Source organism: Epinephelus lanceolatus, chromosome 9 (genome assembly GCF_041903045.1).
Source record: "Epinephelus lanceolatus isolate andai-2023 chromosome 9, ASM4190304v1, whole genome shotgun sequence".
In the NCBI taxonomy this organism is placed as follows: domain Eukaryota; kingdom Metazoa; phylum Chordata; class Actinopteri; order Perciformes; family Serranidae; genus Epinephelus; species Epinephelus lanceolatus.
The window spans coordinates 39,062,184-39,087,656 of record NC_135742.1 but is presented as its reverse complement, the minus strand read 5'-3'; the positions used below and the strand labels follow the sequence as shown (position 1 = coordinate 39,087,656).

Sequence of the window (25,473 nt, the reverse complement as noted above, 5' to 3'; positions counted from 1 at the left end):
TGGGTCACCCTGATATTCTTACCCTAACTGTGACCAATCTTACTGCTCATTCCTAAAGCTACTTACCAACCAGCAAAGGCATCAAATACTAGCCAATCAGATGCAGAGTATGGTGGGTCATGCCTTTGCCATGGTAAAAGGTTCTGATGATGTAATTCTGCAAAACAACTTACAACATTTGGAAATGTAGCCTGTTATTGGAGAAATGGTCCCTCTGAGCAATACACATTTGTTTTCAGGATACCGGACTGTCAGACACAGGCCTATGGTCCAACTATTTTGGACTACTGGGGATTTGGAATTATGAGCCTTCAGAACAATAGGCTGTCCCCACTCTTTCAGGGATACTGGACATCCTTTAAGATATAAAATACATAAAACACATTTTATACAAACAAAAATGAAGTTAAGCATTTGAACGGGAGTTATTATTGATCTTCAACGGGGACAGAATACAGCAGACTAGTAATGAATGCTGCACACAATAGACTAGTCCCAGTGGGATAGCTACAATTTTAGCAAAAATAAAATAGTAAATACCAATGTAAAAATACAGCTATGACTAATTTAATTAACAATAAATATGAAATATAAGTGAAATCATTTATCCTGCTACATGAGCATACTCTCATTGGTTAATCAGTACTAAAAACAAAGCTGTGGCTAATGAAAATGGCATTAGCTTTGCAGGTATGCTGTGATAATTGGACAAATTGAAATGTCATCACATGAAAAGTCACAGGATCAAACATTTGGTGGATATTTCAGTCTGGAAGTGGGGGACCAACTTTGCCTTCCCTAGAGCAACGCTGCTAAAATATCCTCTCTCCTAGTATGTTAATTAGCTTCTACCATATTTCCTCCTGCTTTGCTACTCAAGCTAGGTGACTCTAGGCAACTCTGTCACCAACATTATACATTTAAATGCACCAAATTTGCAGATACGTTCTGCAAACTTGTTCTTGGTGATTAAAAAAATGTAATATGTGTCTTGGTAATGCAAATTAGATGTATATGATAGGGCACAGGTTTGCTCTAGAAAACAGTTTCCATTGATGTTTTACTCAGGGAATAAGATTATATCTGCCTGAATATGTAGACCTGAATCACAAAATCTGTGACAGATCTAAACTAGCCGGAAAAAAATCAGATATGTCTCACATGCATAGTAAATGAGTCTTATCTGCACAGGAATAAAGACATTTTCTCTGCTATGCACATTCAGTTACGAGGTGAGTTTTAAGAGGGAAGAGAACAGGAGATTATTGGAACCAATAAAATAAACCAATAAAAGCCTTTCAAAAGAAGCTGTTTTGCTTATAATTTAAAAAGAGACATTGCACCAGTTAAATAAAGTGTAAACTTTTGTCAGCTTTGAACCTTTTCTCTGCAGAGCTATGCCAGACAGAAACAACTGATTCATAAATTGCTCATCACAGGTTCAATCCAGTGCAAAGACCACCGGCAATGGCCAAATGAGGCAGTGAGGTGAAACAGGGTGAGCAAGCAAGGGGTTCACTTCTGTTAAAATTTAAATATATATGTGTCATTTCTGAAATTAAATGCATGCTTTGCCAAATCATTCAGTGTGAGCATATTTCCTGCCTGTGAAATCCGTGGTTATGTGTTGAAAGCAATGCATTTAGAACTAAGGTTAATTGTTCATGTTTTCCCAGCCTAATCAGCCTGTTGTGTGAGAATACAAATAAAGGCTTGGCCCAGAAGGTGCCAGACTAGTAGGTGACAACAACGAGACAGAAACGGAAAAGGGAAGATGTTTGAGAAAATCAAAGAAAACAAAGGACATGAGGTTTTAGGAAAAAAGTGGTGTAGCAGCAGTCTGTCACATTGCCATATTGTGTTAGTATGGTTTCCAGCTTGAATGCACAGTCTGCATGTCTATACGCATTATCAACATGTGTGAAGTGGGCATATGTTGAAGGTGTATAATTTATATGCCTTTTCACCTCTGTGCAGATGTTGGGCCTCTGTAGACCTGTCAGTCCCAGCACATTGTTACGCATGCTGTACATACATATTTCCACATATTGTCATGTTTCCCCAAGGAGCTTAGAAGCTTGAAAGCTGGGGTTCACAAGGTGGCAAGGTCTTCCAACGAGCCTGCCCTGTGCCAATTTGTTCAGTTTGCAGGGCTTCAGACTGCCGAGGAGCAGATGGGGACAGACAGTCAGGTCTAGTTTAATGGCAACAGAGAATGCCAGAACAGGATGAGAGGGAGATGTGGAACATAGAGAGAGGTACAGGAGTCAGGTGGAGGGAATCAGAAATAATCACTAGGGTATAATGAAGTTAAAAAGTAATTTCATATTTAGCACTATTTTAGAGCAGTGTGTTGATGAGCGGTCCCCTGATTTGTCTTGTAGACATGCACGCAGAGGACCAAAGTGTGATAATTCCAGCTAACAGTTTTGCACTATGCCAAAAATCAAGTTGTTAGTTGCAGTAAAGGCCTAGACACACTAAACCGACATTAAAGGCGCTGTATGTAAGAATGTGGCCAAAACAGTTACTGCACTCAAATTCAAAATACTGTCGCGAGTCGTGTCCGCCCCCCCTCCCCTACAGATTCGAGGTTGCTGGACAGCGGCACACTGGAGACTGATTTGTTTGCCCACGGGCGGCTGCCGTGGCAGGGCTGCGTCGCCGCGTCCTTGATCTTCGGTTTCCAGCGGACCGTTCGAGCAAGACCGGCTTCTCTGCTGCTAACGCTGCTGCTGGGATACAGCTGAGGAGGAGCCGGCTGCTAATGCTATGTACCAGGACACTGCTAATGCTGCTGCCGGGATACAGCTGAGGAGGAGCCGGCTGCTAATGCTATGTACCAGGACACTGCTAATGCTGCTGCCGGGATACAGCTGAGGAGGAGCCGGCTGCTAATGCTATGTACCGGGACACTGCTAATGCTGCTTGCCGTGCTGCTGTAGCTCAGTCGTAACTGTAACTGATGCTGAGACTCTACTGACTGCGTGACTGGTAGACGGCGGTGGGTGGCGCAACAGGCCAAAACACAAATTCAAAACATAAACATGATTTGTGGACCGTAAAATATTTTTTTAATGCGAATATTCTGGCTGTACTATTGTTGTCGGTGAGATCAGTATGTTATATGAACATTATTCCTTAGTCTCTGTGACATATTAGGAGGACTTTATGACTATTTGCTTTAGATTTCTTACATATAGCTCCTTTAAAGAACTAGTTTCATCGCTTCATGTCGCCTGCCTTGGCCAAAAAGTGTACTTGAACAATATGGAATGACTACAGCCAGCAGCCAATTAGCACGAACATTCTGGGCCTGCGTGACAGAAAATAACTCTCCATACGAAGAAGATCAACAGGGTGGATTCAAGATGCTTGTTAGCCAGATAGCAAATTAAGAACAAGTGATGTTCAAGGAATAAAGCTTACTTGACATGCACTAGCAAACAATAACAAAAACAGTTGTGAACTGTTTGTCCTAAGGAGCTGAATGACTTAAAAAAAAAATCCTAATATAACTAGTGTGTTTCAATCTGTTGTCCCATCTGTTGTTAGCGTAGTTAGCATGCATCCACTTGGAGGGCTAACTTGGCTTGTTTACTATATTACGTAAGCATCACCGCCACCCTGAATGTCCCACCGAATCCCATTCAAACTCTCAAACGCTATATGGAAAAATGGAAATGAATAGTCGAGTATTCATATTGAACAGCCAAATTCGGCGCTACAGCCTACACAGCTGTCTTCTGAGTGAAACCCATTTATGTTGTCAAATGATCGCGGGTTATTTTAGGCAACAAAGCCATTTGGTTCGGGTGAGAGAAAAACATCATATTTTGGGTTGAAAAAAGTATACAACTTAATGCAAATGCCTTACGCGAGTGACTTAAGTATGTTACGTCTCTATGTAAGTTACAAAACATTACATTAAAACAACGGTGACTTTTGGTTTCACATGAGACACCAACAGTGGTCTCATAGGACAAAGTAGGTGTTTGTTGGACCCATCCACCACCTCTCCCACCCACTCAGTGTGGAGTATCTTACTTCATCAGCTGTTCTCAGCATCAAAAACTGCTGCAGATAGGTTTGCATTGGAGTTAAGGGAAAGCCTGGTGTGTCTTGTAGAGATGCTGAAGGGTGCCTTCGGCGTCAGAATCACACGGTGAGGGACATGACAGAGCGTCAGTATTTGACGTCCTGGGGATTAGAACAACCTGGCAAGACATCACATAAATGAACTTTTCAAAAAACAGATATTTTAATGCAGCTCTTAGCTTTATTACTAAACAATAATGTGCTACAGTTTCATTCCTTTAATCCATAAAGGTGAAAGAGTATCATTTTCTTATGTTGTGCTTATCTAACTTTTACATCCAGGCTTTGCATTTATGCACACACACGGTTTCTAGTTAAAATTGCCAGCGACATGTATCTTTTTATGGAGGTGGCAGTGAAAATGACACTGTCAGCCGCCTTGGATTTCTGTGCAGGAATAAGTCTGATGAGGTGGGTGATCAATAACAATGACTCAGCTTTTTCTTTTCAAGGTGGCTGTTAACGTCTGCCTTTCAAAACTCACTTTCTGGCTTGTAGTCTGAAACAAAAAAATGAAATTTCTAGACACTGACTGATGTGCCAGTATTGAAGTTTTCAACTAGCTGCCTCTCACTGCCAATTAAAGCTGTCAACCTTAAAATGCTGCCTTAAGAGAGGGGGAGGCTGGGTTATGTTTTCAGTGTGGAGTTCACATGAAAATAAAAAAAAATTAAGTGCAAAATAAAATAAATGAGAATCCTACTTAAGCAGAGCTATGCAGACCTGTGCCACCACCATGGTCCAGAGGCCTCACAAAATGACTGAGGTAACATGCAGCAGAGAAGGAGGCGGGTTGTCGTTCTGTTATCAGGGCTGATCCATGTCTTTGTGGGAGGAAGGAGATGCGGACAAGAGTGAAGCATAGGCAGCGATGAGCCCAGCTGTCTGAGCTGCTGACTGACAAGCCAGCCCAGAGCATTGCCTTAATGATGGCCTGAGTGCAGGGAGAGCACGGAGGATGGATGAGGTCAGAGGCGGCATCATGACCAGGCACATAGCCACTTAACAAGAAATGGCAAAGAGAGGAGAGAATACTGACAGAAATAAAGCTCATATTGTGAAGACTGGAATGCTAAGTGAGAAGAGGTGATTAGTCAATGCACATTGTGTACCGTGTTGTCCCACTGTGTATTTGTTAGAATGACATCTACACCGAAACAGACAATAGTTTAGTAATCTCAGCCTCCCAGTTCTATCAGATACCATCATCTCTTGCACTGGAAGTCACAGTAATATGAAGAGGATTGTGGGAGATTACAGTTACATTTGAAATGTGAATTTTTCAACCCATTCGCCAGAAAAAAAAGTTGGCTTTTCAGTAAACCATGGATACATTACCTTTGTACATTATTATGTGGCAGATATGTTGAAACTTCACAGTTCTTTACATTTCATCAGTGGCGTGGTTAACTTGTGGTTGGGTTGAGGCACAAAAAGCACTAGATTATCATTAGAAAAAACTCATGTTTGGGCTTAACAAAGCCGAATTTGGTGGCACAATCATGGCTAGAGAGGCCGTAAATGTCTCTGTAAAAAACAACTGCTTTTCATGGCACCATGCCAGAAGAAAATACAGCAATGCCTTGGTCAGTAATAACTGCTTTTCATGGCACTATCTCCACTGAAAAACAATTGCATTGTCACTCAAGAAACACTCACATTTGTTTCTGAAAAGCTGATGAAAACACTGTAATAATTTGCTTAAAAAACAAACAAACAAAAAAAACATTTTTGTTGGTTGTTGGTCTCGAGCAGTGGTCTGCAGCTTAGCAGGCATCTTGCCGAGGTGTGAAGCCATCCGCTATCCCCTCCACCTCCAGATGACAAAATTAGCTCATATACTTTGTCTCTTCAGAAACATTCATTTGATACGTATGAAATGTAAAAAGGTAAGAAATGTACAAATGTAACATCCATTGTTTGCAAAAACGTACAATGCCAACATTTTCTTCTGATGACTGGGCTGAAATTTTTACACACCATCCTTCATGAGTAAAAATGTTTATTGTGTCCTGCTCCTAGGTTACCAAACAATTATTTGTTTAAAGCAACTGATACAGAAATCTTGAACTGTGTCTGAAATAATTTTTATCCTTTCCTATGTGGTACACACTCACTAGTTTCCTGTATTTTTAATATTAAATTGAGATTCCTGACACATATGAATCATCATACTGTCCCTGTCAAGTGTAGTGTTGGATGACTGTAATTTTCACATCTGTTAAAAGAGAAGTAGAAAACAGGAATTTAGTATACTTATTTTGCAAGTGCCACAGTAGCAGCTATTTAGCAAAAGTCAAATAGTCTCACTATAAATAAGTTGTCCAAAACACATTATTAAGCTACACCTGTACACTGATTGACACCCTTCTTCACAATGAAGAGCAGCATTTGCAGTGTTTTTGAGTAATTCCAAATACACCATTTTCTTTTGTTTGTTTGGTTTTCTTTTTGCCATAAACACTAGTAGGGGTGTAACTGTTCACAAAAATAAATTCACCACCCTTTTTGAACCTGGAAAGATCTCCGTGAGTGCTTATTATTTAGCGAGTCATAGACCTCCTCCTCAGAAGACTACTCTGCTAGTTTTACATTTTTTTTAATGCAAGAGTAGCCGGAACACTCCCGTTTTGGTTCGATACGACACTGTGACTAATGGCTGATATGTTTTTGATTCAGCAAAAAAGAAAAAAATGTCAGAGAAATTTCCTTGTTCTTTAACCTTGTTACGTCTCTGCACTAGCATTAGCCGTGGCCGGAGCATCATGCTTTTGGGTTTTTCCTGCCTCCTTTTGTGAAGACGATATTCTAAAAACGCCTTGAGGAAATTTCTTGATATTTGGCACAAATGTCCCTCAAAGAACACTTTGAGGGAATTCCTTTTTTTTTTTTTGTTGTTTACAGATTTGGCACAAACATTCACTTGGTTTTAATCATGAACTGATTAGATTTTACAGGTCAAGGTCACTGTGACCCTTGCCTCTGTCTCATTCTCGTGATCTCAATATCTCAAGAAAGCCTTGGGGGATTTTTCTTAAATTTGGCACAAACATCCACTCAGACTCAAGAATAAAGTGATAAGAATTTGGTGGCCAAAGGTCACTGTTACCGTACAATACATCTTTTGGCCATAACTCAAAAATGCATTCACTAATTATGGGGAGGCTAGAACCTCAAACTTTTCTGGCAAAAAGTTTGGGATTTTCCACATCAATTTTTGGTGTCAATGTCTTTAATTTTGTCAAAATAAATGTCCTCTCCTACTTAATGTTTTTGATTTGGTGGGACAATTGCAACTGTTCTAAATATTGAAGAGGTCATGTCCCCCACCCAACCCCCCACCCTGAAATCTACGCCTAATAAATTTTAACAGGATGACTTCCACTTCTGGTATCATAAGAAAGTTTTACAGGGGTAACTTCATGTACAGACCTGTGAAGTGTCTTCACTTTTACAGGCTCAGTTTGGCTTTTTAGATCTGGAAGATCATTGTGCTATAGCTGAAAGAGATAAAACAGTCAATGATGTTTCATCAATGGGCTCTGCAGAAAGACTGCAGACAGACTTGTCGCAATGAGACTGAGTTAGACCAGGCTGCCACTGCAGAGGCTTGAAGCCAAGACATAATAACAGGTATAATCATTAGACCTAACAGCTACAGTAACAGTTTTTTTAATCATTGTGTTACTCTCTATTGCCAGTTTATGTAACATGTTAGGGGTTAAACCTATAGCGAGTTCAGCAAAACTTTTAACATTTGCATTTTAAACACAGAAGGTTGTTTTATAGAAGATAAATATTCCGATGTTTTTGGAATTAGATTCAACCAGAAAAATTGGCTGAACTAAGAAAAAGAAGGGCACAAAAATCACAAAGCTGCAATAATGACACCAAAACAAATTAATGAGGATCTGATAACTAGCCAATTTACAAAGCAAGACATGAAGAATGCAGTGAGCAGCAAAAAAAAAGAAAAGAAAAGAAATGAAGCTTGGATTATGGAAAGTATCCACAAGGTTTTAAAATTGATTCAGAGTTTTGCAGTCATTACAGTTTGTCAGACTGTATCTATTGTTTACCAGTAGGCAGATGAGCTCATTCAACAGAATCAGAGCAACAAGTCATGGGGGAACTGTCAGGAGAGAAACAATATGCATACACTCACCAGCCACTGCGGTCAAACTCAGAAGCATTCAGCATTCTCTCCGCAACATACAAACACATCATTTGCATTTCAAGTAGCTGAGAAGAAACCACAAACACATGTGGAGTGTAGGTAGGGCCTATGGAACATCACAAAAGAAAATTACCTTCTCCACCACCCACAAGACTGCATTATGGGCGTTGCAGCTGCTGCCAAAAAATCTTCAGGCGCCATATGGTCTTCCAATATTTGTTAAGCTAAGCATAATGAGCTCTTCCTTGATCAGATGACAAGGCATGGTGGAGGAATCCCAGTTATTAGCATGCACCAGGCTGTCTTCGTTTCATAGCCTTGCATCAAATCCCATTATATAAACAGGCCAGGGGGTTAATGGGGAGAAAATGTCTCCCAAGCTGTACCATCACATTACTCTCTGCATTGTGCATCATACTGAATATGTTTGTGTGTGTGTGTGTGCCCACTAAGGAAACATTTAAATGTTTAAAGGTCAAGTGGGTAGCGTTTGTAAAAAAAAAAAAAAAAAAAACTTTTCGTAATAATTGCTAAAACTGTTCCTAAATCCTGACAGTAGTACATTAGATGGATAATCTATGAAAATATCAAGTACCTCTGGCTCCTCCTAGTTCTCCTAATGACGTTTGCAAGAGTCCACTGTGCCTGAATGAAAACAACCAATCAGAGCTGAGGAGACTAACACAGTGTAAATCATAGCTGTTGCACAGACTGTGCTGCCCTCCTGTGTGTACAAGGATACACAAATAAGACAGAAGAGCTGATGAACAGTATATTCCCACAGCTTTTACTACTACTGATGCACAGAGCAGCCATGTTGGAATTTGAGGTTGGGGTTGGTGAGGTCCCTCCAACTTTCCAAATCAAAAATTGGATTTCACAGGGTTAAAATATTTTGACTGGAAACTCAGAAATTCCAACTTACTACTGCTAATGGAACACAGAATTGCCCTTGCTGTGTATGCTGTTGGCGAAAAAAGGGATGGGCAGTTTTTTCATTGCCAGCATTTGTTTCTCAGCCATTGTGTTTGAAAATCACCTTGTGAAGCTATGTGCTGAATATATTGTGCACAGTGTTTGTACTAGCAGGGACCAACTCTGCTTTAGAGATGTGGCGTGCTAGAGTCTTGCAAAAAAAAAATTTAATAAAAGTTACCTACTGACCCTGTAATATATGTAAATTTAGCCCCAATATGGAAGTTGAGACAGTGTTTGCAGTTGCGTAACGGATAATTCTATCTGATCTTATTATAAAATTTGGACATAAATATCTTTATCTTAAAGAAGCAGTTTTGGGAAATGCACTTTAATACTTTATTTACAGAAGTAATGTAAGCCAAGCAGATGTGTAAGCCAGCTTATCTTTAAGACTGTAGCAAGGGAAGAAATGAGCTAACAAAATTGATGAGCTAATGAACAAATCTTAATAAATAAATATATAAATAGATATTTAGATGGAAAGAGAAATGTAAAGATAACAGTTTAGGGCTGCTTTCCCCTGCTTCCAGTCATAGCCTGCTAAGCTAGGCTAACCAGGTCCAGATTTCAGTTCTGTACTTAACATACTTTTCAGTGAAAAAAAGCAAGTAGCATAGCTATCAAAATGTTTATACATATATATATATATATATATATATAAGTCTATTAAAGGTTCTGTATGTGGTCAGAGCATTAACATAGCAGCTAACCACTATTTGCTGTGTAAAAATATAGTGGAGTAATGGCATCCTGAGCAGAGAATGTAGTCAAGCTACCGCTGTGTGTGTTCTAATCTGGCCTCCCAGTGGCTAGCTCATCGCTGCTACTTTGCACTGCGTTCATAAGGCGGTTTCAGCTGAAATCGGGATTGTGTCGTTGCAGTAGCGTAGTGCCCATCCTGCAGTTCCTACTGGTTAACAGTGTAAGCGCTGTCAGCACTGTTGCTGTTGTTCAGTGCTGTTTATGGTATTAGCATTGCTAGCTTGTAGCCCCTTCTACTCCATGTTGAAAACCATGTCCAGACAACTGCAATGTAATATTATTGTTACTTTGACTTACCTTTTAACTTGCGAGTAGCTATTAAAGGCTCGTTTCCACTGAAGAAGTTCCTGGTACTATTTGGGGGGCAGGAACTACTACAGAAATGTCCTCTCGCTTGGCCCTCTCAACCGCCGTGTCTCCACTGAGAGAGCGGATTAGGAGGAAGGTTCCTGTAAAGTTACCAGGCTCTGGATGTGATGTAATCATTGCGCGACCATTTTGACCGGAGCGACGTAGTGGCGTAGGGACGCTGTTTGCTGTTAGCCGATAGTGGTGTCTGTATTAACTCACTAAACTCACAAAGTGGCCCGTGAAAAAAATATTTTTTCCAGCGGATGTCTTAGTTACAACATGATTGAGCTAACTGGAATAGTTTCATGTCGTTTCCGACAACGGGAGGCTTTTAACAGATGACGTCATGATGTTAGCTTTGCTGCTGCTGAAAGCCTGATGCTTTCTAGACATCGTGATTTCCCAAAACTGAATAAATACCACACATAGCAACACAAAACTGCTTTGCTAGCTCAATCATGTTGTAACTAAGATATCCGCTGGAAAAAAATATGTTTTTCACGGACCGGTTATTGAGTTTGTTTACATGGCGGTGGAAGCTATGAACGAGCTAACCCTCGTCTGCTGAGTTTTAAAAATGCCGGCTATTTTGTTGCTTTCTGTTGACGTCACATTCCACCTTGAGTATATCCAATCAGCACCAAGTAACCCCCAAGCTCCAGCCAGGAGTTTTTCGGGGCCGTTCTGAGTACCTACTCCGAGGCAGGGACTTGTTTAGCCCCTGTAAAAGTTCCGGAACTCTGTCCTTCGGGGGTGGTTCCTGTGGTGGAGACACACACCAACGGCCCCGGCCCCGAAAAATTACCCCGAAGATCCTGTGGTGGAAACGGGCCTTAACTTACCAATATCTGCGTTTTGCATGCCTCTTCAAATGATTTCTTCTTGCCTCTCTGTTTTCCTATGTGGTATGTGTGCAGACACACTGCTGTACAGAATATGTATTAATCTCTTTGTCCACATGTGTATATTCCTCATATTGCAGTTGATGGAGGCTGGGACGAGTGGAGTGAATGGACCGTATGCAGCAGCCAGTGTGAGAAGCAGCGAAGTAGGGAATGCAACTCCCCAGCACCCAGACACCGAGGCAAGATGTGTGAAGGGAACAGCGAGGCCACTGAGAACTGCACAGATGGACTATGTACCCAGAGTAAGGCCTCTCTCCCCCGCTGGGCATCATCATCATCATCATCATCATCATCATCACTTTCATCATTTTCCTATCATTATCATCAGCATATATAGCCTACACTCACAGTAACATGCACGTTTGAACAGGAGATGTGTGTTGGAAAGAAATCACACTGTGGATTGACACAGATGCTCAGTGCATGATAATGTCAGCGCTCTTCTTCCTGTGTGCTGCTCACTTGACGTATTGTATGTCATACTGAATCTGTCACAGGTTAAGAAGTGGGGACATTCAGTCTTGAATGATGCTTGACGTTTTGAATGAAATGTCATTGCACTGTTTGGGTCATGCACATGCAATGACTTAAAAACTTGAATGTTTTACGCACTAGTGTGAACGCTAGTATGAATAATGACTGCACTCTAGGGCTGAACGATTCATTTTTATTTTAAAATTGTGATTTGAGGAGTGAGATCTTTAAATCACAGGGGGCACAATTTTATTTGTACTTTATGTGGATGTCAAACAAGCTGTAAGGTTCAATAAAGGTTCCCCCTAAGAGGGTAACCAATCCCAGCAAAGGTATTTAAAGGTATACTTCACCCCAAAATCAAAAATACATATTTTTCCTCTTACCTGTAGTGTTATTTATCAGTTTTATTCTGGTGATAGCTGCCAAGTATTGGAGATATCAGCGGTAGAGATGTCTGCCTTCTCTCCAATATAACGGAACTAGATGGCACACAGCTTGTGGTGCTCGAAACACCAAAGAATACATCTGAAAAACTCGACAGCAATGTCTCTCTCCAGAAATCATGAGTCACTCAAGATAATCCACAAACCTTGTTGTGAGCAGTTTCATGTAGGAACAAGCCTCTGTTCTTTCTACCGAACTACACCCGCCACCCATAATTCCACGCAGAAGGAAGAGTGCACCTACTCATGGACAAGAGGCTCATGCTGGTAACAGCACAATATAAATATTAATGGCGTCCTCCTTGGCTGAGCTGTGGTGTTAGTGATCCTCTCATCCATGAGTAGATGCACACTTCCTTCAGCGCAGTCATATGGTTGGAGGGTGTAGTTTGTTAGACAGAACATAGTAGCTAGTTCCTACATAAACACACAACATGCAACAAGGTCTGTGGATTATCTTGAGTAACCGGGTCATGATTTCTGAAAAGAGACATTGCTGTTGAGTTTTTCAAGTTTATTTTTTGCCGCTTTGAGCACCACAAGCTGAGTGTCATCTAGTTCCATTATACTGGAGAGAAGGCAGAATCCTTACAGCTGATATTTCCAACACTCAGCACTACAGGTACTAGGAAAAACATGTATTTTTCAACTTTAGATCTCCCATTTAAACTTTAAAGCACAACATATCATTTATAGGCATACGCTTATCCCCAAAAGGCTCTGAATGTGTAAATTAGCTTGTCCTGAGCACTGCCAGCAGTAAGACTTGACTAGCAACACTGTCATCATGAGTGGACAAGTTAGAAGCTATAAATAAAGATCAATAAAGATTACAACACTTTTAGATTAATTTTTTTTTTATTGGATAATGTTGCACTAGCTTAATTGACAGGTTTGTGTAATGGAAAACAAGCACAGTGACCTTGTTCTTTTTGAAATAAAGAATCTTGGGAGGACTCCAACAAGCAAAACTGTACAAAAAAACGGAACTCATAAAACCACAGGATTTCTGATTTGAAAGGGTCTCTATGCAAAATTCAGAGTCTAAGAGTTGTCTGGACATAGTTCTCAACATGGGGTGCTTGAGCCAGCGGTTCTGAACTGTCCCTTTAATATAGCTGCAAACCACTATTTTTTAATGTAAAGATATAGTGGATAAATGGCATCCTGGCCAGAGAAAGAACTTTGCCTAGCTCTTTGTGTGTTGTAATCCAGACTTATCTGTTGTTTGTTGTGGTAAGGCAGTCTGGTGCCACACGTGCATGTTAGTGCATGTGTGTATCACACCAGCTAGCTCAAGGCCACCGCTGATATTAGGACTGTGTCACTGCACAGTCTTAACATCCACCCTCCAGTTCCCTCTGGTTAACAGTCAGTACGTTTACATGGACAGTTTAATTCCACTTTCATTCAGAATGAAAGGCCATTCCGATTAAAAGTGGTCATGTAAACGGTCATTCCGATTGAAATTTAAATCCGATTAAAGGGGATGGATTATTCTGTTTGTCATTCCGAATGAAAGAATTCTGTGTGCATGTAAACGCTCATTCCTCTTTAAGTTCATTCCGGTCTTTCTGCGCATGCTCGTTTCCTTGCCCTTCTGGCGCGATGACGTATATAGCGCGCATAGCAACGGGCTGAGATAGAGCAGTTGGACTTGTTGCACTCACCGGTTTCCATTCGCCAAAGCACGGTCTTCTATCTCCCTTCTTCGACCTTCTACCTCCCTTCTCCTCCTCAACAGACGAAGCATTAGCAGAACAAGGTTGTTGTCGTACTGCTGCTTCAAGAATATAAGCAAAACAAGCCCGAAAAAGGCACTAAGAACGGCGTCGTCAAGCATCTTGTTATCCGGAGCGAGGACTACAGTGTTTTCTTCCGGTAAACGTAAACACGTAACATCCGCTCCGCCCCCTAACCAATCAGAAGCCTTCCCTGCCCCAAACCTTGCGCAGACCCGAATAAAGGCGATTAAACTGATCTCCCATGTAAACCCTCATTCAGAATGAATATTTCTCATGTAAACTACCTGGAAAAACTTTAATTCCAAATGATTTCATTCAGATTCATTTCATTCTGAATGAGAAGCCATCATGTAACCGTAGCCACTGTCAGCACTGTTGCAATTGTTAAGTGCTGTTCATGGAGTTAGCACTGTTAGCTGCTAGCCCCCAGCTCAGGCTTCTCCATCAAAATAGATTGTCTGACAGAAAGGTAAAGCTGTGAAAATACTCTCAGTGTTGCATACAAATAAACTAAAACAGATTTTTTTTTTTTTTTTTTTTTTTTTTTAAGTGGGACCTTTTTTAAGTGGCGAAAACATGTTTTGCTGCTACGTCCCTCTCCACCGCAGTATGTTGTTCAGCTTCCTTGTCGGAATCCAACCTACTTCTTTAAACTGGAGGCATACCAACTGACATCTACTGTATGTCATTCACTTACTATGGATAAGTGTCTTGTACAACCCCGCTTCAGAAAATCCAAACTATCCCTCTAATGCTCTGAATGTCGCATACAGAACCTTGAAAAACACAGAGTTTTAGTTATAGAAAATAATTAAGATTTAAATTACAGTCAATATGTGAAAAAAGAGCTTAAATTTTTCCCCCCAAATTGTTCAGCCCTACTAAAATGTGCTCTTGCATAATATACATTTTGAGAAAGTCAGGTAGAAAAGTGTGTGACTTCATCCCGTCTTAATTGAGTCACTCTTGTGTTTTGGACTTGTGTTCGGAGAGTATTAGCCCACTCAGGGGTATTTCCAAGCCTTTTAGCAGTTTGCACCTCACCACTTTTATCTATGGTGATATGAAGACAGTAATGATGCCTGCCTGGCCTTTATCAGATACTGTATATCATCAATGAGCACAGTCAGCAGAAGAGCTTCTCTCTACACAGGGTGTTGGATCTAAAACCGCACTTGTTAGTCACTTCACAGAGGCTCGGACTTTAATCACCACTTTCTCTCCTCTTTGTCTCATTCTATCTCTCTGTCTTTGCAGATCGAAAGCTGCTACATGATGTTAAACCTCAAAGTGAGTCTTCCTCTGTGGATTTTCTTTCATCTTCAACTCCTGGCCCCCATGGCTGCCACTAATACATATTGCCCTGAATTCTGGGGGGAAAGAGATGATATATTCTAAGTTTAAAGTTAGCAGAAAAATGAGTGACAGACGTTTGCATTCTCCCAGTACACACTGTGGAACCAGAAACATCATGAATTACCACCATTTAGTTTACTTTGATCCGAGCAACTCCTGTTTTAACCCAGCAAATGCTCATTATGTATTCATGTCATTATTCAGTGCCTGACTTTTATGACAAGCGTGACATCACAGCTGTGCTTTTGCTTTGAGCCAGGAGATATATTGGTTGTGACAAGTGAACATGTGCTGTGTTGTGGAGGATTAATGGGTTGTAATCATTGCAAACGAGCTAATTTGACCAATTTACGGCGCTGTCCTCACATTCCTGTGGCAGCTTTCAATCACTTGCGGGAGTTAGCCCGGCTAAGTGATTGTCAGGTGCTAGTTTGAGTGCTTTCATTAGCCTGCCACATTAGTGTAAAAACTGTGCCTACTGCCTTCTTCTCAGACTTTAAGGAAAGCTTGAATGATTGAGTGGGGAGTGCATTAAGCTGGTATGTGGCGAGTGATCACCCTGGTAGGAATACTCTAAATTAATTTTCCTCTGATTGTTCCTTGCGACAACTGGTGACCACCCGGCTACACCGCATGGGCTCTGCCTGCCTGCACTGTGAGATATCCATCATAGCTATTGGATATAGACCGGTGGGTCTAAAGGCAGTTAGGCTAATCACCCTCCATGTTAGCAGCTTGAATGTGATATGTAACAGTTTAGAGTAACGGCTGGACATGTTCATTTATGCCTATCTGTGGTGCATAATGTAGCATAGAGAGATAAGACAGATGGTCTGCTCCATCTTACCACTTTCCATTCTTCTTGTTTCATTTCCATCCTGGAGCCAGAGTAACACATTGTAACTCTTGCCTGTGTTTGACCTTGAATGTCTACATAATAACAGTATTGTCTCCACTGCTTTCTTTCCATCTCCTCCTCACTGTTTCTGGGTCTTTATTATTAATACAACAAAAGACAAGGCTCTTTTATGTGAAACTCTTAAAAAGCCTTTTCTCTTTTTTTGCAGTGCTGCCTTCATCACAGTAAAAAAGAGAAAAGACTCTGTTATTGGCAAAATCTCACATTTACATACCGTAATTTCTCAAGTGGTGACCGCAGCCTTTATTTACTGAAGTGGCAAAGAGAATCAGGCCTTTATTTCTAATGTCCCCTGTTCCCCAGTTAATGCAAAGTCAAAACTTCCTCTGGGTGTAACTGCTGTCTTGATAAATTCAGTATGATGTATTTTTCTACAGCACCAATTCCATCAGAACAGCAAGAGTCATGTCAGGTGTTCCACTTTGCCTTTTGCCCAAACGTTGTTAAACTGTCATGAATGAAACATTTCGCCCAGAATTTTCACATTAAAGGTCTTGCAGCCTCCCATCTACAGGCAGGCTCTAACGTGAAAAAACATCAGGAAACGTTGGTGTTTGATGACAATGGCTTAAAAGTGAACCCCACTGATTTAGCACGGCACTTTGTTAATATTGTCACACTCACAGTGGACACTTTTTTTTAAGTATCTAAAAAAAAATTTTGAAAAACAAGAGGTATTAGCCCATTGCCATCTCTTATTTTTGTCCCATCATTTGTTTTTGAGTGCCCCTTTGCCCCTCGGAACAGAGTTAAAAGGGGTAGTGGTTGAAATCCTCTCCTTTGAAATGGGACTACCCACGATCAGGAGTAGTTGATGGCCTTTATGTAAACAGACACCACTATTATAGTATTGCTATTGCTAACAATGACGCTGGCAATGCACGCTATAATTGATCATACGAGTCATCAAATAAAAGAGAACACTGCTTCATGAACAGGAAACTGCTTTGTAGGCTAACGTTAGCAATCTGTGCAGCAGCTTTGCATGCATGATAATATCGGCACGTCATCAGTATCGGATGATAATGGCTGTAAAATGAACTATCAGAACTGGCCAACATGCTTTTTCTTATTTTGCACAATCAATGAATAATACATGCATTGAAAAGCATTGTATTTCTTGTCTCCATCTGCTGGTGGACCATCATGATAAGAGTATGCATGTATATTTTGATGTTAATTCCACTGCAGAAGAGACTCGATTATCACTAAAATGAGGTGGGGAAAAAAGTGGCTATATCGATATCAGTATTGGTTATCGGTCAAATGAGTTCTTACATATCAGCATATCAGATACTGGCAAAAAAAAATCCAATATCGTGCATCCCTGCCATGAATCGGGGGAGAATTCAACATGGGAATATGTCAAACTGCTGGACTATCATGAACCAATCAGCAATAACAATGCAACGTTAGCTAGCTAGCTACCAAGAAGTCAGCATAGTACTGGCAATTTTTTTGTTACGCTTGTTAGAAAGAAAAAGATTGTAATTCAACATATTCTCAAACAACAGATTGTATGATATTCTAAATTATTGCCCCAGGTATGATGTTACGTACTTATCCTAATGTTATGTACTTAAAGTAAAGTTATGTACTTATAATGGAGGTTAGGTTTAGGCAAGTAAAGCTGCTGTGATAACGTATGGGAAAAGAAACATGATGACAGCGTACCTTAAAATGACTCAACGTCCACTCCAAGTCCACACAGTTCCGATGATAGAATATTATTACAATAGCCAAGTCAAGATACAATATTATTGCCATTTTAAATATGTTGCGTAATGCTGAGCATTACAATACAATATATTGCCAAATTTTGCAATTTACTACCTTTTTTCAATTCCCAAAGGAAAACTTTGTCAACCTTTTTTTTATCTAATAAGATAAAGTTTTCAATCTGTTCATATGTATTTGTAATACTGATAATTTATTCAATAAAAAAAACTGATACTTGGCACTGTGTGACAGTACGATATTGCCACACAAAAATTTTGTGATACTATTTTACATTAATTTTTTTTCCGCACCCCTAAAGTCTGGTGCTTTATTATCCACCACCTTCCCATCCTGCCTCTTTATGGGACGGCTTTCTTCTTTACTCCCATCAGCGCACTGGTCACATAATCACAGCCTTCCCAGGTGCGCGGGTTAGACACATGTACTGGCTCATTATTGCGTGGGATATGTAGGAATTTTGGTGTTACCTTTCGCAGGAACATGTATGAACAGTGCATGAGAACAGCCTGTGTAATCTTGGTGGTAATGGTAAGAAATGGTAAGAAAATACATTTGGTGGTGTCTTTTGTTGCTTGTGCAGCTGTCTTGCCGATAGTTTCTCATAATATTCGGTTTGGAGTGTACCTCTGAAAAAAAAATTTTTGAGTACCATGTATCCCTAACACTTATCCCACCCTACCCCTTTATCCTAAGAAGAAGTGGTTACTATGTTCCCTTTGAAGTTTATCAGTGTAGTACGGCAAAGAGGAAATGACTGGAATTAAGTATAAAGTATGAATTGTCTTGAATTGATGCTGTAGAAATAGACATAATACAAAATGTTACCATGTGAGCTGTCATAAGACTTCAGGTAATTCCACCTCCTTTAGTGTTTTTATTTATTTAATTTATTTTACCAGTCTATTATTATTCCCCAATTGTAGCTTAGACTGTGCCAATATTTGAAAACCTGCTTTTTTATGAGAATTTACATTAGCTTTCCTTTTTCATGTGTCTTGTGTGCCTCAGGTATGGACAGCACCAGTGATGTAGCACTGTACTCAGGCCTGGGAGCAGGCATCATTGCTGTGGCAATCCTCGTGGTGGCTGTCATGCTGTACAGGAAGAACCACAGCGAGTACGGCGTGGATGTCATCGACTCCTCCGCGCTCACCGGGGGTTTCCAGTCTTTCAACTTCAAGACCACCAGACAAGGTAAGACAGAGCATCATCAAATGCACGCTGACACACGCCAACGACCACAAGGCCAAAAGGCAGTGTCATCAAAGACCTATGCGACAGGGCCACCCTGTTGATTGATGGTTTTTGTTTGCTTGGCGTGCAGCCTCCCTATCTGCTTAGGATTTATACCTCCATAATCAGTGAAAGGACCTGTCCTTCCATTTTGACAGACCAGCTTCTCTGTTATTGTGAAGCAGGAGATAATCAATCTCTGATACAGACCGACACTGCTCCACCCCCTCCCAACAGACCACACATTTGACTGTCAGGCAACCAATCTCTTCCATCAGATTACACTGGCCTAAACCACTGATGGATAAATGTAAGGGGTATGGAACAGTGAACATCAATTCAATTTTTGATGTGCACAGCAATAACTTCTGTTGGTTATGTGACTGTGGCTGTCCCGGCCAGCCTCGCTACAGGCATTCATATTACTGTCACTGACATTTCTGGGTTAGCGCAAGTGATAGCCATCGCCGCGATGGGTGATCCATCCTCGCCTCGGTGACAGCGCCATGAGAAGCCCTGCCGGAGCCCACACTGTGCTCCCGGCTCCCCCAAGGCCTTGGGAGTCAGTCAAGCCCCGCCCCATGTCACGTGATTGGAAGGGTGTGAGGAAAACGAGGACTAGGAGGTGGTATGAGCTGGGTCTACATTCAGCAGGTCATCAATCCTATTTAAATAGGCCAGCTCTCCCCGCAGCCTGCCTGCTGTGCCCTCCAACGGCCACAATCACTCCTTTTCATTTTCGTCTCTATCAGCCCGACCGAGGCTCCCTATGAAATGTAGAACACTTCCTCAGCCCCAGTTTGGAGGAAGTTGTTGAGCCATTTTATATTAGCCTACTTCTGCCCTGATTGCATTGTTAACATTTAACCGTCCTTTTCATAAACATAGCAGGATATTAGACACTTCCTCCAGGGGGGAAACATCTCTAAAAGTGTGTGTTTAATTGCAAATCAGTAGCTTTTTCATGGCTAATAATCACACGGGAAAAAAAAAAAAATCCGTTAAATATTTAAAGAAGTTCTTAAATGCTTTCGGATGGCTCTCTGCTGCCGGATCGGCTGTAAGGTAGAGGACTGAATCAGTCTTTGGACCTGACCCTGTCTCTCCGCATTACTTCTCCTTCTGAGTGATTTTTAATCAGAGGCCCAATTCCAAACCTATCCCTCAAGGTATTCAACCTGAGGTACATTTCATTAACTTCTCTCATCTCACCACTGCCATTCCATTTTCGCCGCGCCATTCTTAAAGATGCACACTCAAGCGATAATCAGATCATTCTCCACTCGACCGGAGGGGAGAAAATTTAGCAGTGATCGAATGTCAGCGGCAGAAGGGTAATGTCCACCGGGCTGCAGCTCTGACCAAGAGCTGGAATATCTGCAGAGTCGCCTGTAGGTGCACTGTCACTGTTAGACTGTTTAGAAATGAAAACTACATATTTTCATTTTTAATAGAAAATTACCATAGTAGCAGTTGTCTGAAGATGGTGTTCCATATCATATTTGCATGTTATCTGTATCATTTCCAATGGAGGTGCAATCTTAGAGCATGGAGTATATGAGCAATAACATAGATGTCACAGGCTCAAACCCTGCAACTAGTTTAATAATCTAGACTGAAATAAAACCTACATGCCCCTAATAAGGGCTGAAATGAATAGCAGATTAATGGATTTGGCAATCAGCACCAGATGATTGCAAAATATTTTGATCATGGATGTATCATTTAAAACATGGGTCAAATAAAAAGGACATTAATTCTCAAAGGGCAGAATTTCATGCTTTTCTTTGTTTGATATTATTGTAAAATAAATATTTTGGGGTTTTGCACCAGACAAAACATTTGGAGATAAAACCTTTATCTCTGGGAAACTCAAATTGGGATTGTTTACTATGACGTGACATTTACAGTGTGTTACGATTTTGTTGGCTCAATTTTCAAAACTATACAAATAGGACCAAGTGAAAAATGTGCATTTTATGCAAAAGTCAGTATTTGAAATGGTGGAGGGTGGGAATGATTTTCATATAATTTATTGGGTGTGAATGCTGGAAGCAGTCTGCTGGAAGCAGTCTGAAAAAAGCTTGAATCAACACAGCAAAACTCAACAAAACTGCGTACACTTGATTCCAGCTATCGGTTGTACTTTATTACGAACCAAGTTAACACTAATGTTAGCATTAACTGACTTCCCCAGCTAGTTAGCACAACTGTTAGCACAGCTGCTGAAATATTTGCAAGTTGTGAAATACTCTCATACTCACACTCACACACTCAACAATTATGTGAATAATGTTCAAAAATTCTTGTTTGCATTTTGTCTGAGCACACCTTCAAATTTTTTCATGCATTTTCAACTTTTATGTAATTACTCATACTTTCAGCTAGAAAATCTATTCAAACTCTTTGATACACGCTGTTTTTTTTGGTGTTTTTTTTACATTTGAATTCCATTTAAGCTTTTAAAATATTCAATGCTCTTTGAAGCTTAGTAAAATCCAACTTTTCACATTTTTACATTAATATTTATTTGATGAAAAATCAGAGTTAGAGTGACATCACAGTTAGATTAAAGAGGAGCTTTAAAATCTTCTTCAAAAAACGAATTAAACTCACTCTCAGTCCCACAATTGTCACTCATCATTTTTGGTCAAAATTTGTGCTCTTTCATACAATGTAGCGATGGAGGCAAACCAGCTCACATATTTGGAAATGTAACCTGAAAATGACATGAATTCCAAGCAACTACCACATAGACCTTCATGTTAACTGAGACCAGAGATTTCTAGAGGAAAGTAGACAGTGCCAGTTTTCTAACCTCCTATTTTGACACTGTGCATACAAATTTTTGCTCACTATCTTCAGCAGAGTCTTTCTCTGGGTTAGAATAATTAAGCGATAGGCTATGAGTTACATTTTTTTTTTTTACCGGCTAACAGGAGTACAAGAGGTGCGCCTCATCTTAATCTCTATGAAATTATCTCTCTGAGCCAGGAGTCACTTAGCAGTTACCATCATCATCACAACCTTTGATTACAGCTGGATACACCTTTCTGATTCAGCTGAGCTAATTAGTGCAGTCTGACATACACACGCACACACGCTCACATGACCTGGACATTTTCAGTCTTTATAAAGCATTTGTACACGACTTCTCTACTTATTCATACTATCAGCTAGAAACTTCTTTCAAAGCTGTTACACATCTTTTCATACCTGTCTGGTATTAGTCAGCTTTTCAATGACATATAACTAATTAAACCGTTTCCCACCTTTCCAACTATTCCAACTACTTTGCCGTTTTTGTACACATTTTAACGTTGAATTACATCGATTTTAAATTTTCATATATGTTATTTCAATAGTCAATGACATCAAAAGTTTGACACTTATGTGGTTTCTGGCTCAGAGAAAGATAAGCTGATGTTCACAAATACAGATTGAACTTTCTTAGGCCAAGGAAAAAACATTGAAATTCTTGATTAAGATGATGTTTCCCTTTAAGCCAACAATGCAGTGTATTGTCAGGTTTTCAAAACTAAACCTTAAAATATTCTACTTCTTTTTAACATTAATAGTATTATTCATCTTTTCAGTGACATTTATACAAATTAAACCCATTTCCAATTTTCCAACTATTTCCACAACTTCTTTTTACACATTTAAGCCAACAATGCAGTGTAGTGTCACCACAATTTACTAATGTTAGCATGGATAATGAAGTCAGTCAAGTCAAAACTTCAATTAAACGCCTAGTCCCTTTTACTAGCCCGGTGTGGCTACACAGTTTGTCAAATTAGCGCCTGCTTCAATTAGACGCCCGGTCTAGTTGCCAAAGAGTTCCTTTTTTTTTTAATAGAATTTTTTTTTGGATGTGTAAAAGCAGGTTGTTGGCTGCCTCAAATTATGTTTCTGTAAGTTATTCATATATATTCATATTGCATTAGTCTGTAAGGGTCCTCAGTTTAAAAAAAATTCAAAAGGGTTTTTCAAAAAAATTAATCCAAGTTGTGGGTATTGTTTTAACAAGATAAAGTGGTGTTGTGTAGATATGCCGTGTGCTGTAATCCTCGTGTGCCATAACACTCTCTCTCTCTCTCTCTCTCTCTCTCTCTCTCTCTGGAGCCAGATCAAATGAATGATTCATAAGTGATATGTTTTCTCAGGCCTAATTTTTATACAAGTAATATTCAAACTGGTTTTAAGAAACAATGTGATTGTATTCCCCGATGTTTGCTGATTAACACTTTTGTGTAAAAGGAATTTAAGGCCTGTCCTATGGAGATGCCTGTCCCAAATATTGTCACATTGATTTCAGTGATTTAAGCAAATAATAGCCTGGGCCATTAATTAAAATTTTATGGTATGTACAGTGAAGTATACATTCATACAGGACAAAATAATGATTGTGTATGAACTCTATGTGCTTCAGTTTACTGTTCATGATCTGTACCAACTGTGAAAATGTGTGTGGGAAGAATTGAGCATTTGCCTGGGTACAATGTATTATCAGAGAATGGTTCATATGATATCCTGCAAATTTGCGAGAAACATGGTGAGGACGTATCTTAAAATGTGAAGTTCACAGGGATCCAAACAAGTGACTCCAGCAGAAAGTCCCTGGTGAAAAACATGTTTTTTGCCACCCATCCACCACCCCAACCTGCCACCTCACAAGTGGTCAGGACTGATTCCTTGTTTACTACCATCATGTGATCAAAGCCTCTCAAAATACATGGGATATGTATGAATTTGGGTGCACTGCTTTTCGTAGGAAGATAAACGAAAAAAAAAAATTATGAGAACAGCCTGCTGGATAAATGAGACTTGGAATATACTGCACAAGTAGTCTGTTTGTAAATGCATGTTTTGATATAGTTTTGCTATTGTTAAACATGGTCCCCAATCAATCAGTAAACAATATGCTTGCCATTATATGTGGAGGCATGCGAGAAAAACAAAGTATATTTCATAAATTTTATGCATTTCTTTAGAATGTCTCTACATTGAAACTGCATGAAAAATCCAATAGACTTAATGATTAGTTGATTAGTCAAGATAATAATCAACTATAAATCGATAATCATTTGCCCTGAGCACTTGCAGGAGTAATAGGATGAATAGGAGATGCAGCAGCTGTTACTGAAAACTGTGAATACATGCCAGGTAATATTCCATATTCTGACTCTGTTAGGAAGACAAAAACAGCAGGAAAAGTTGAGTTTTGAAGAACAAGTCAAAACCAACACACCCCAAAATGCCCATCACAAATCATGCCCTCTGTAATTAACGATTCCTCTAAAAATAAAACAACATTAGCCTCCCGCCTTGCACCCCTCGCCAGGCAACAGCTGGGCAGCAAGGACTCAGTGACTTCGCCGTTATCTTGGCACGGCTCGTCCAGGGGCACTGCACATCTGAGTCTGCCAGATCGATGCGGCACGCTCCTCGCTCCGTTTGGCAGCGTCGTTACATCTAATGGCCACAGATGAAGACCCCCCTCCACAGGCTGTTGGGTCCACACTGGGAGCTGAAGGACTCCCCTCATTTACAGAGCAGTCACCTCCACCCCTTCCTGGCCCTCCCTCCTGTCCTTCAGGAGGACGACTCGGTGTCCAGAGGAGCTGACTCCAGCAGATGGATTATGGAGATCAAGCTGTGTGTGTGCTTGGTAATTAAATCTAACGCTCTGACCGTGGCTCCGAGCCCTGGACCTTCTGTCCAGGTTGCGCTCCCTTACCTCTGATGCACTGGTCGCCTGCCCGGACATGTTGTTTTAATTTGTGCTGGAGCTTCTCTGGTCAGCTGCAGGAAATATCCAGAGATGTGGCTCTTAAACCTGCTTTGAACTGGATTGATGTTACCTAGAGGTATCTAGGAGTTTGGATTAATTCTGGAGATTAAAGGTGATTTTAATCTCAAATCTGCTGTGTCATCTTTTTGAAAAATATAAATCTACTATATTGTGCTGCAGACAGATATTTCCTGATAATATTTAATCCATGCTAACTGAGTGGCACTTTTTTCTGCTTTATCTTTTTCCTGTCATGAAAAATAAAGGAATTCTCAGTCTTTTAAAATGTCAACTTTAACTTTGCTAAATCAAGAAATGACAAAAAAAACAAAATCAAACAGTCTTGACCTTATTTAGTTGTATCTGGGACACCAGTGAATTTCATTATCCCATGTGAGTGCTGTTCAGGAAACACAGAGGTTGAGCTTTGATTCATTAATTAAACGACTTCCCTACATAATGCGAGTCCCATGCGAGCAGGGCTTTCAGGTGACT

General features: G+C 40.3%; 1 protein-coding gene across 2 annotated transcripts in view; it reads left to right on the top strand.

Moving 5' to 3' along the window:
- The window catches only part of unc5db (unc-5 netrin receptor Db), a 290,100-nt gene that overhangs the window by 194,968 nt on the left and 69,659 nt on the right, over positions 1-25,473 (top strand). The window contains exons 7-9 of one of the 2 annotated variants that reach the window (XM_033620199.2): positions 11,349-11,513; positions 15,194-15,226; positions 18,960-19,145. In XM_033620199.2, coding sequence (XP_033476090.1) covers positions 11,349-11,513; positions 15,194-15,226; positions 18,960-19,145 — 384 coding nt within the window. The remainder of the gene's footprint in view (positions 1-11,348; positions 11,514-15,193; positions 15,227-18,959; positions 19,146-25,473) is intronic. The other variant, XM_033620202.2, reaches the window with a different exon arrangement.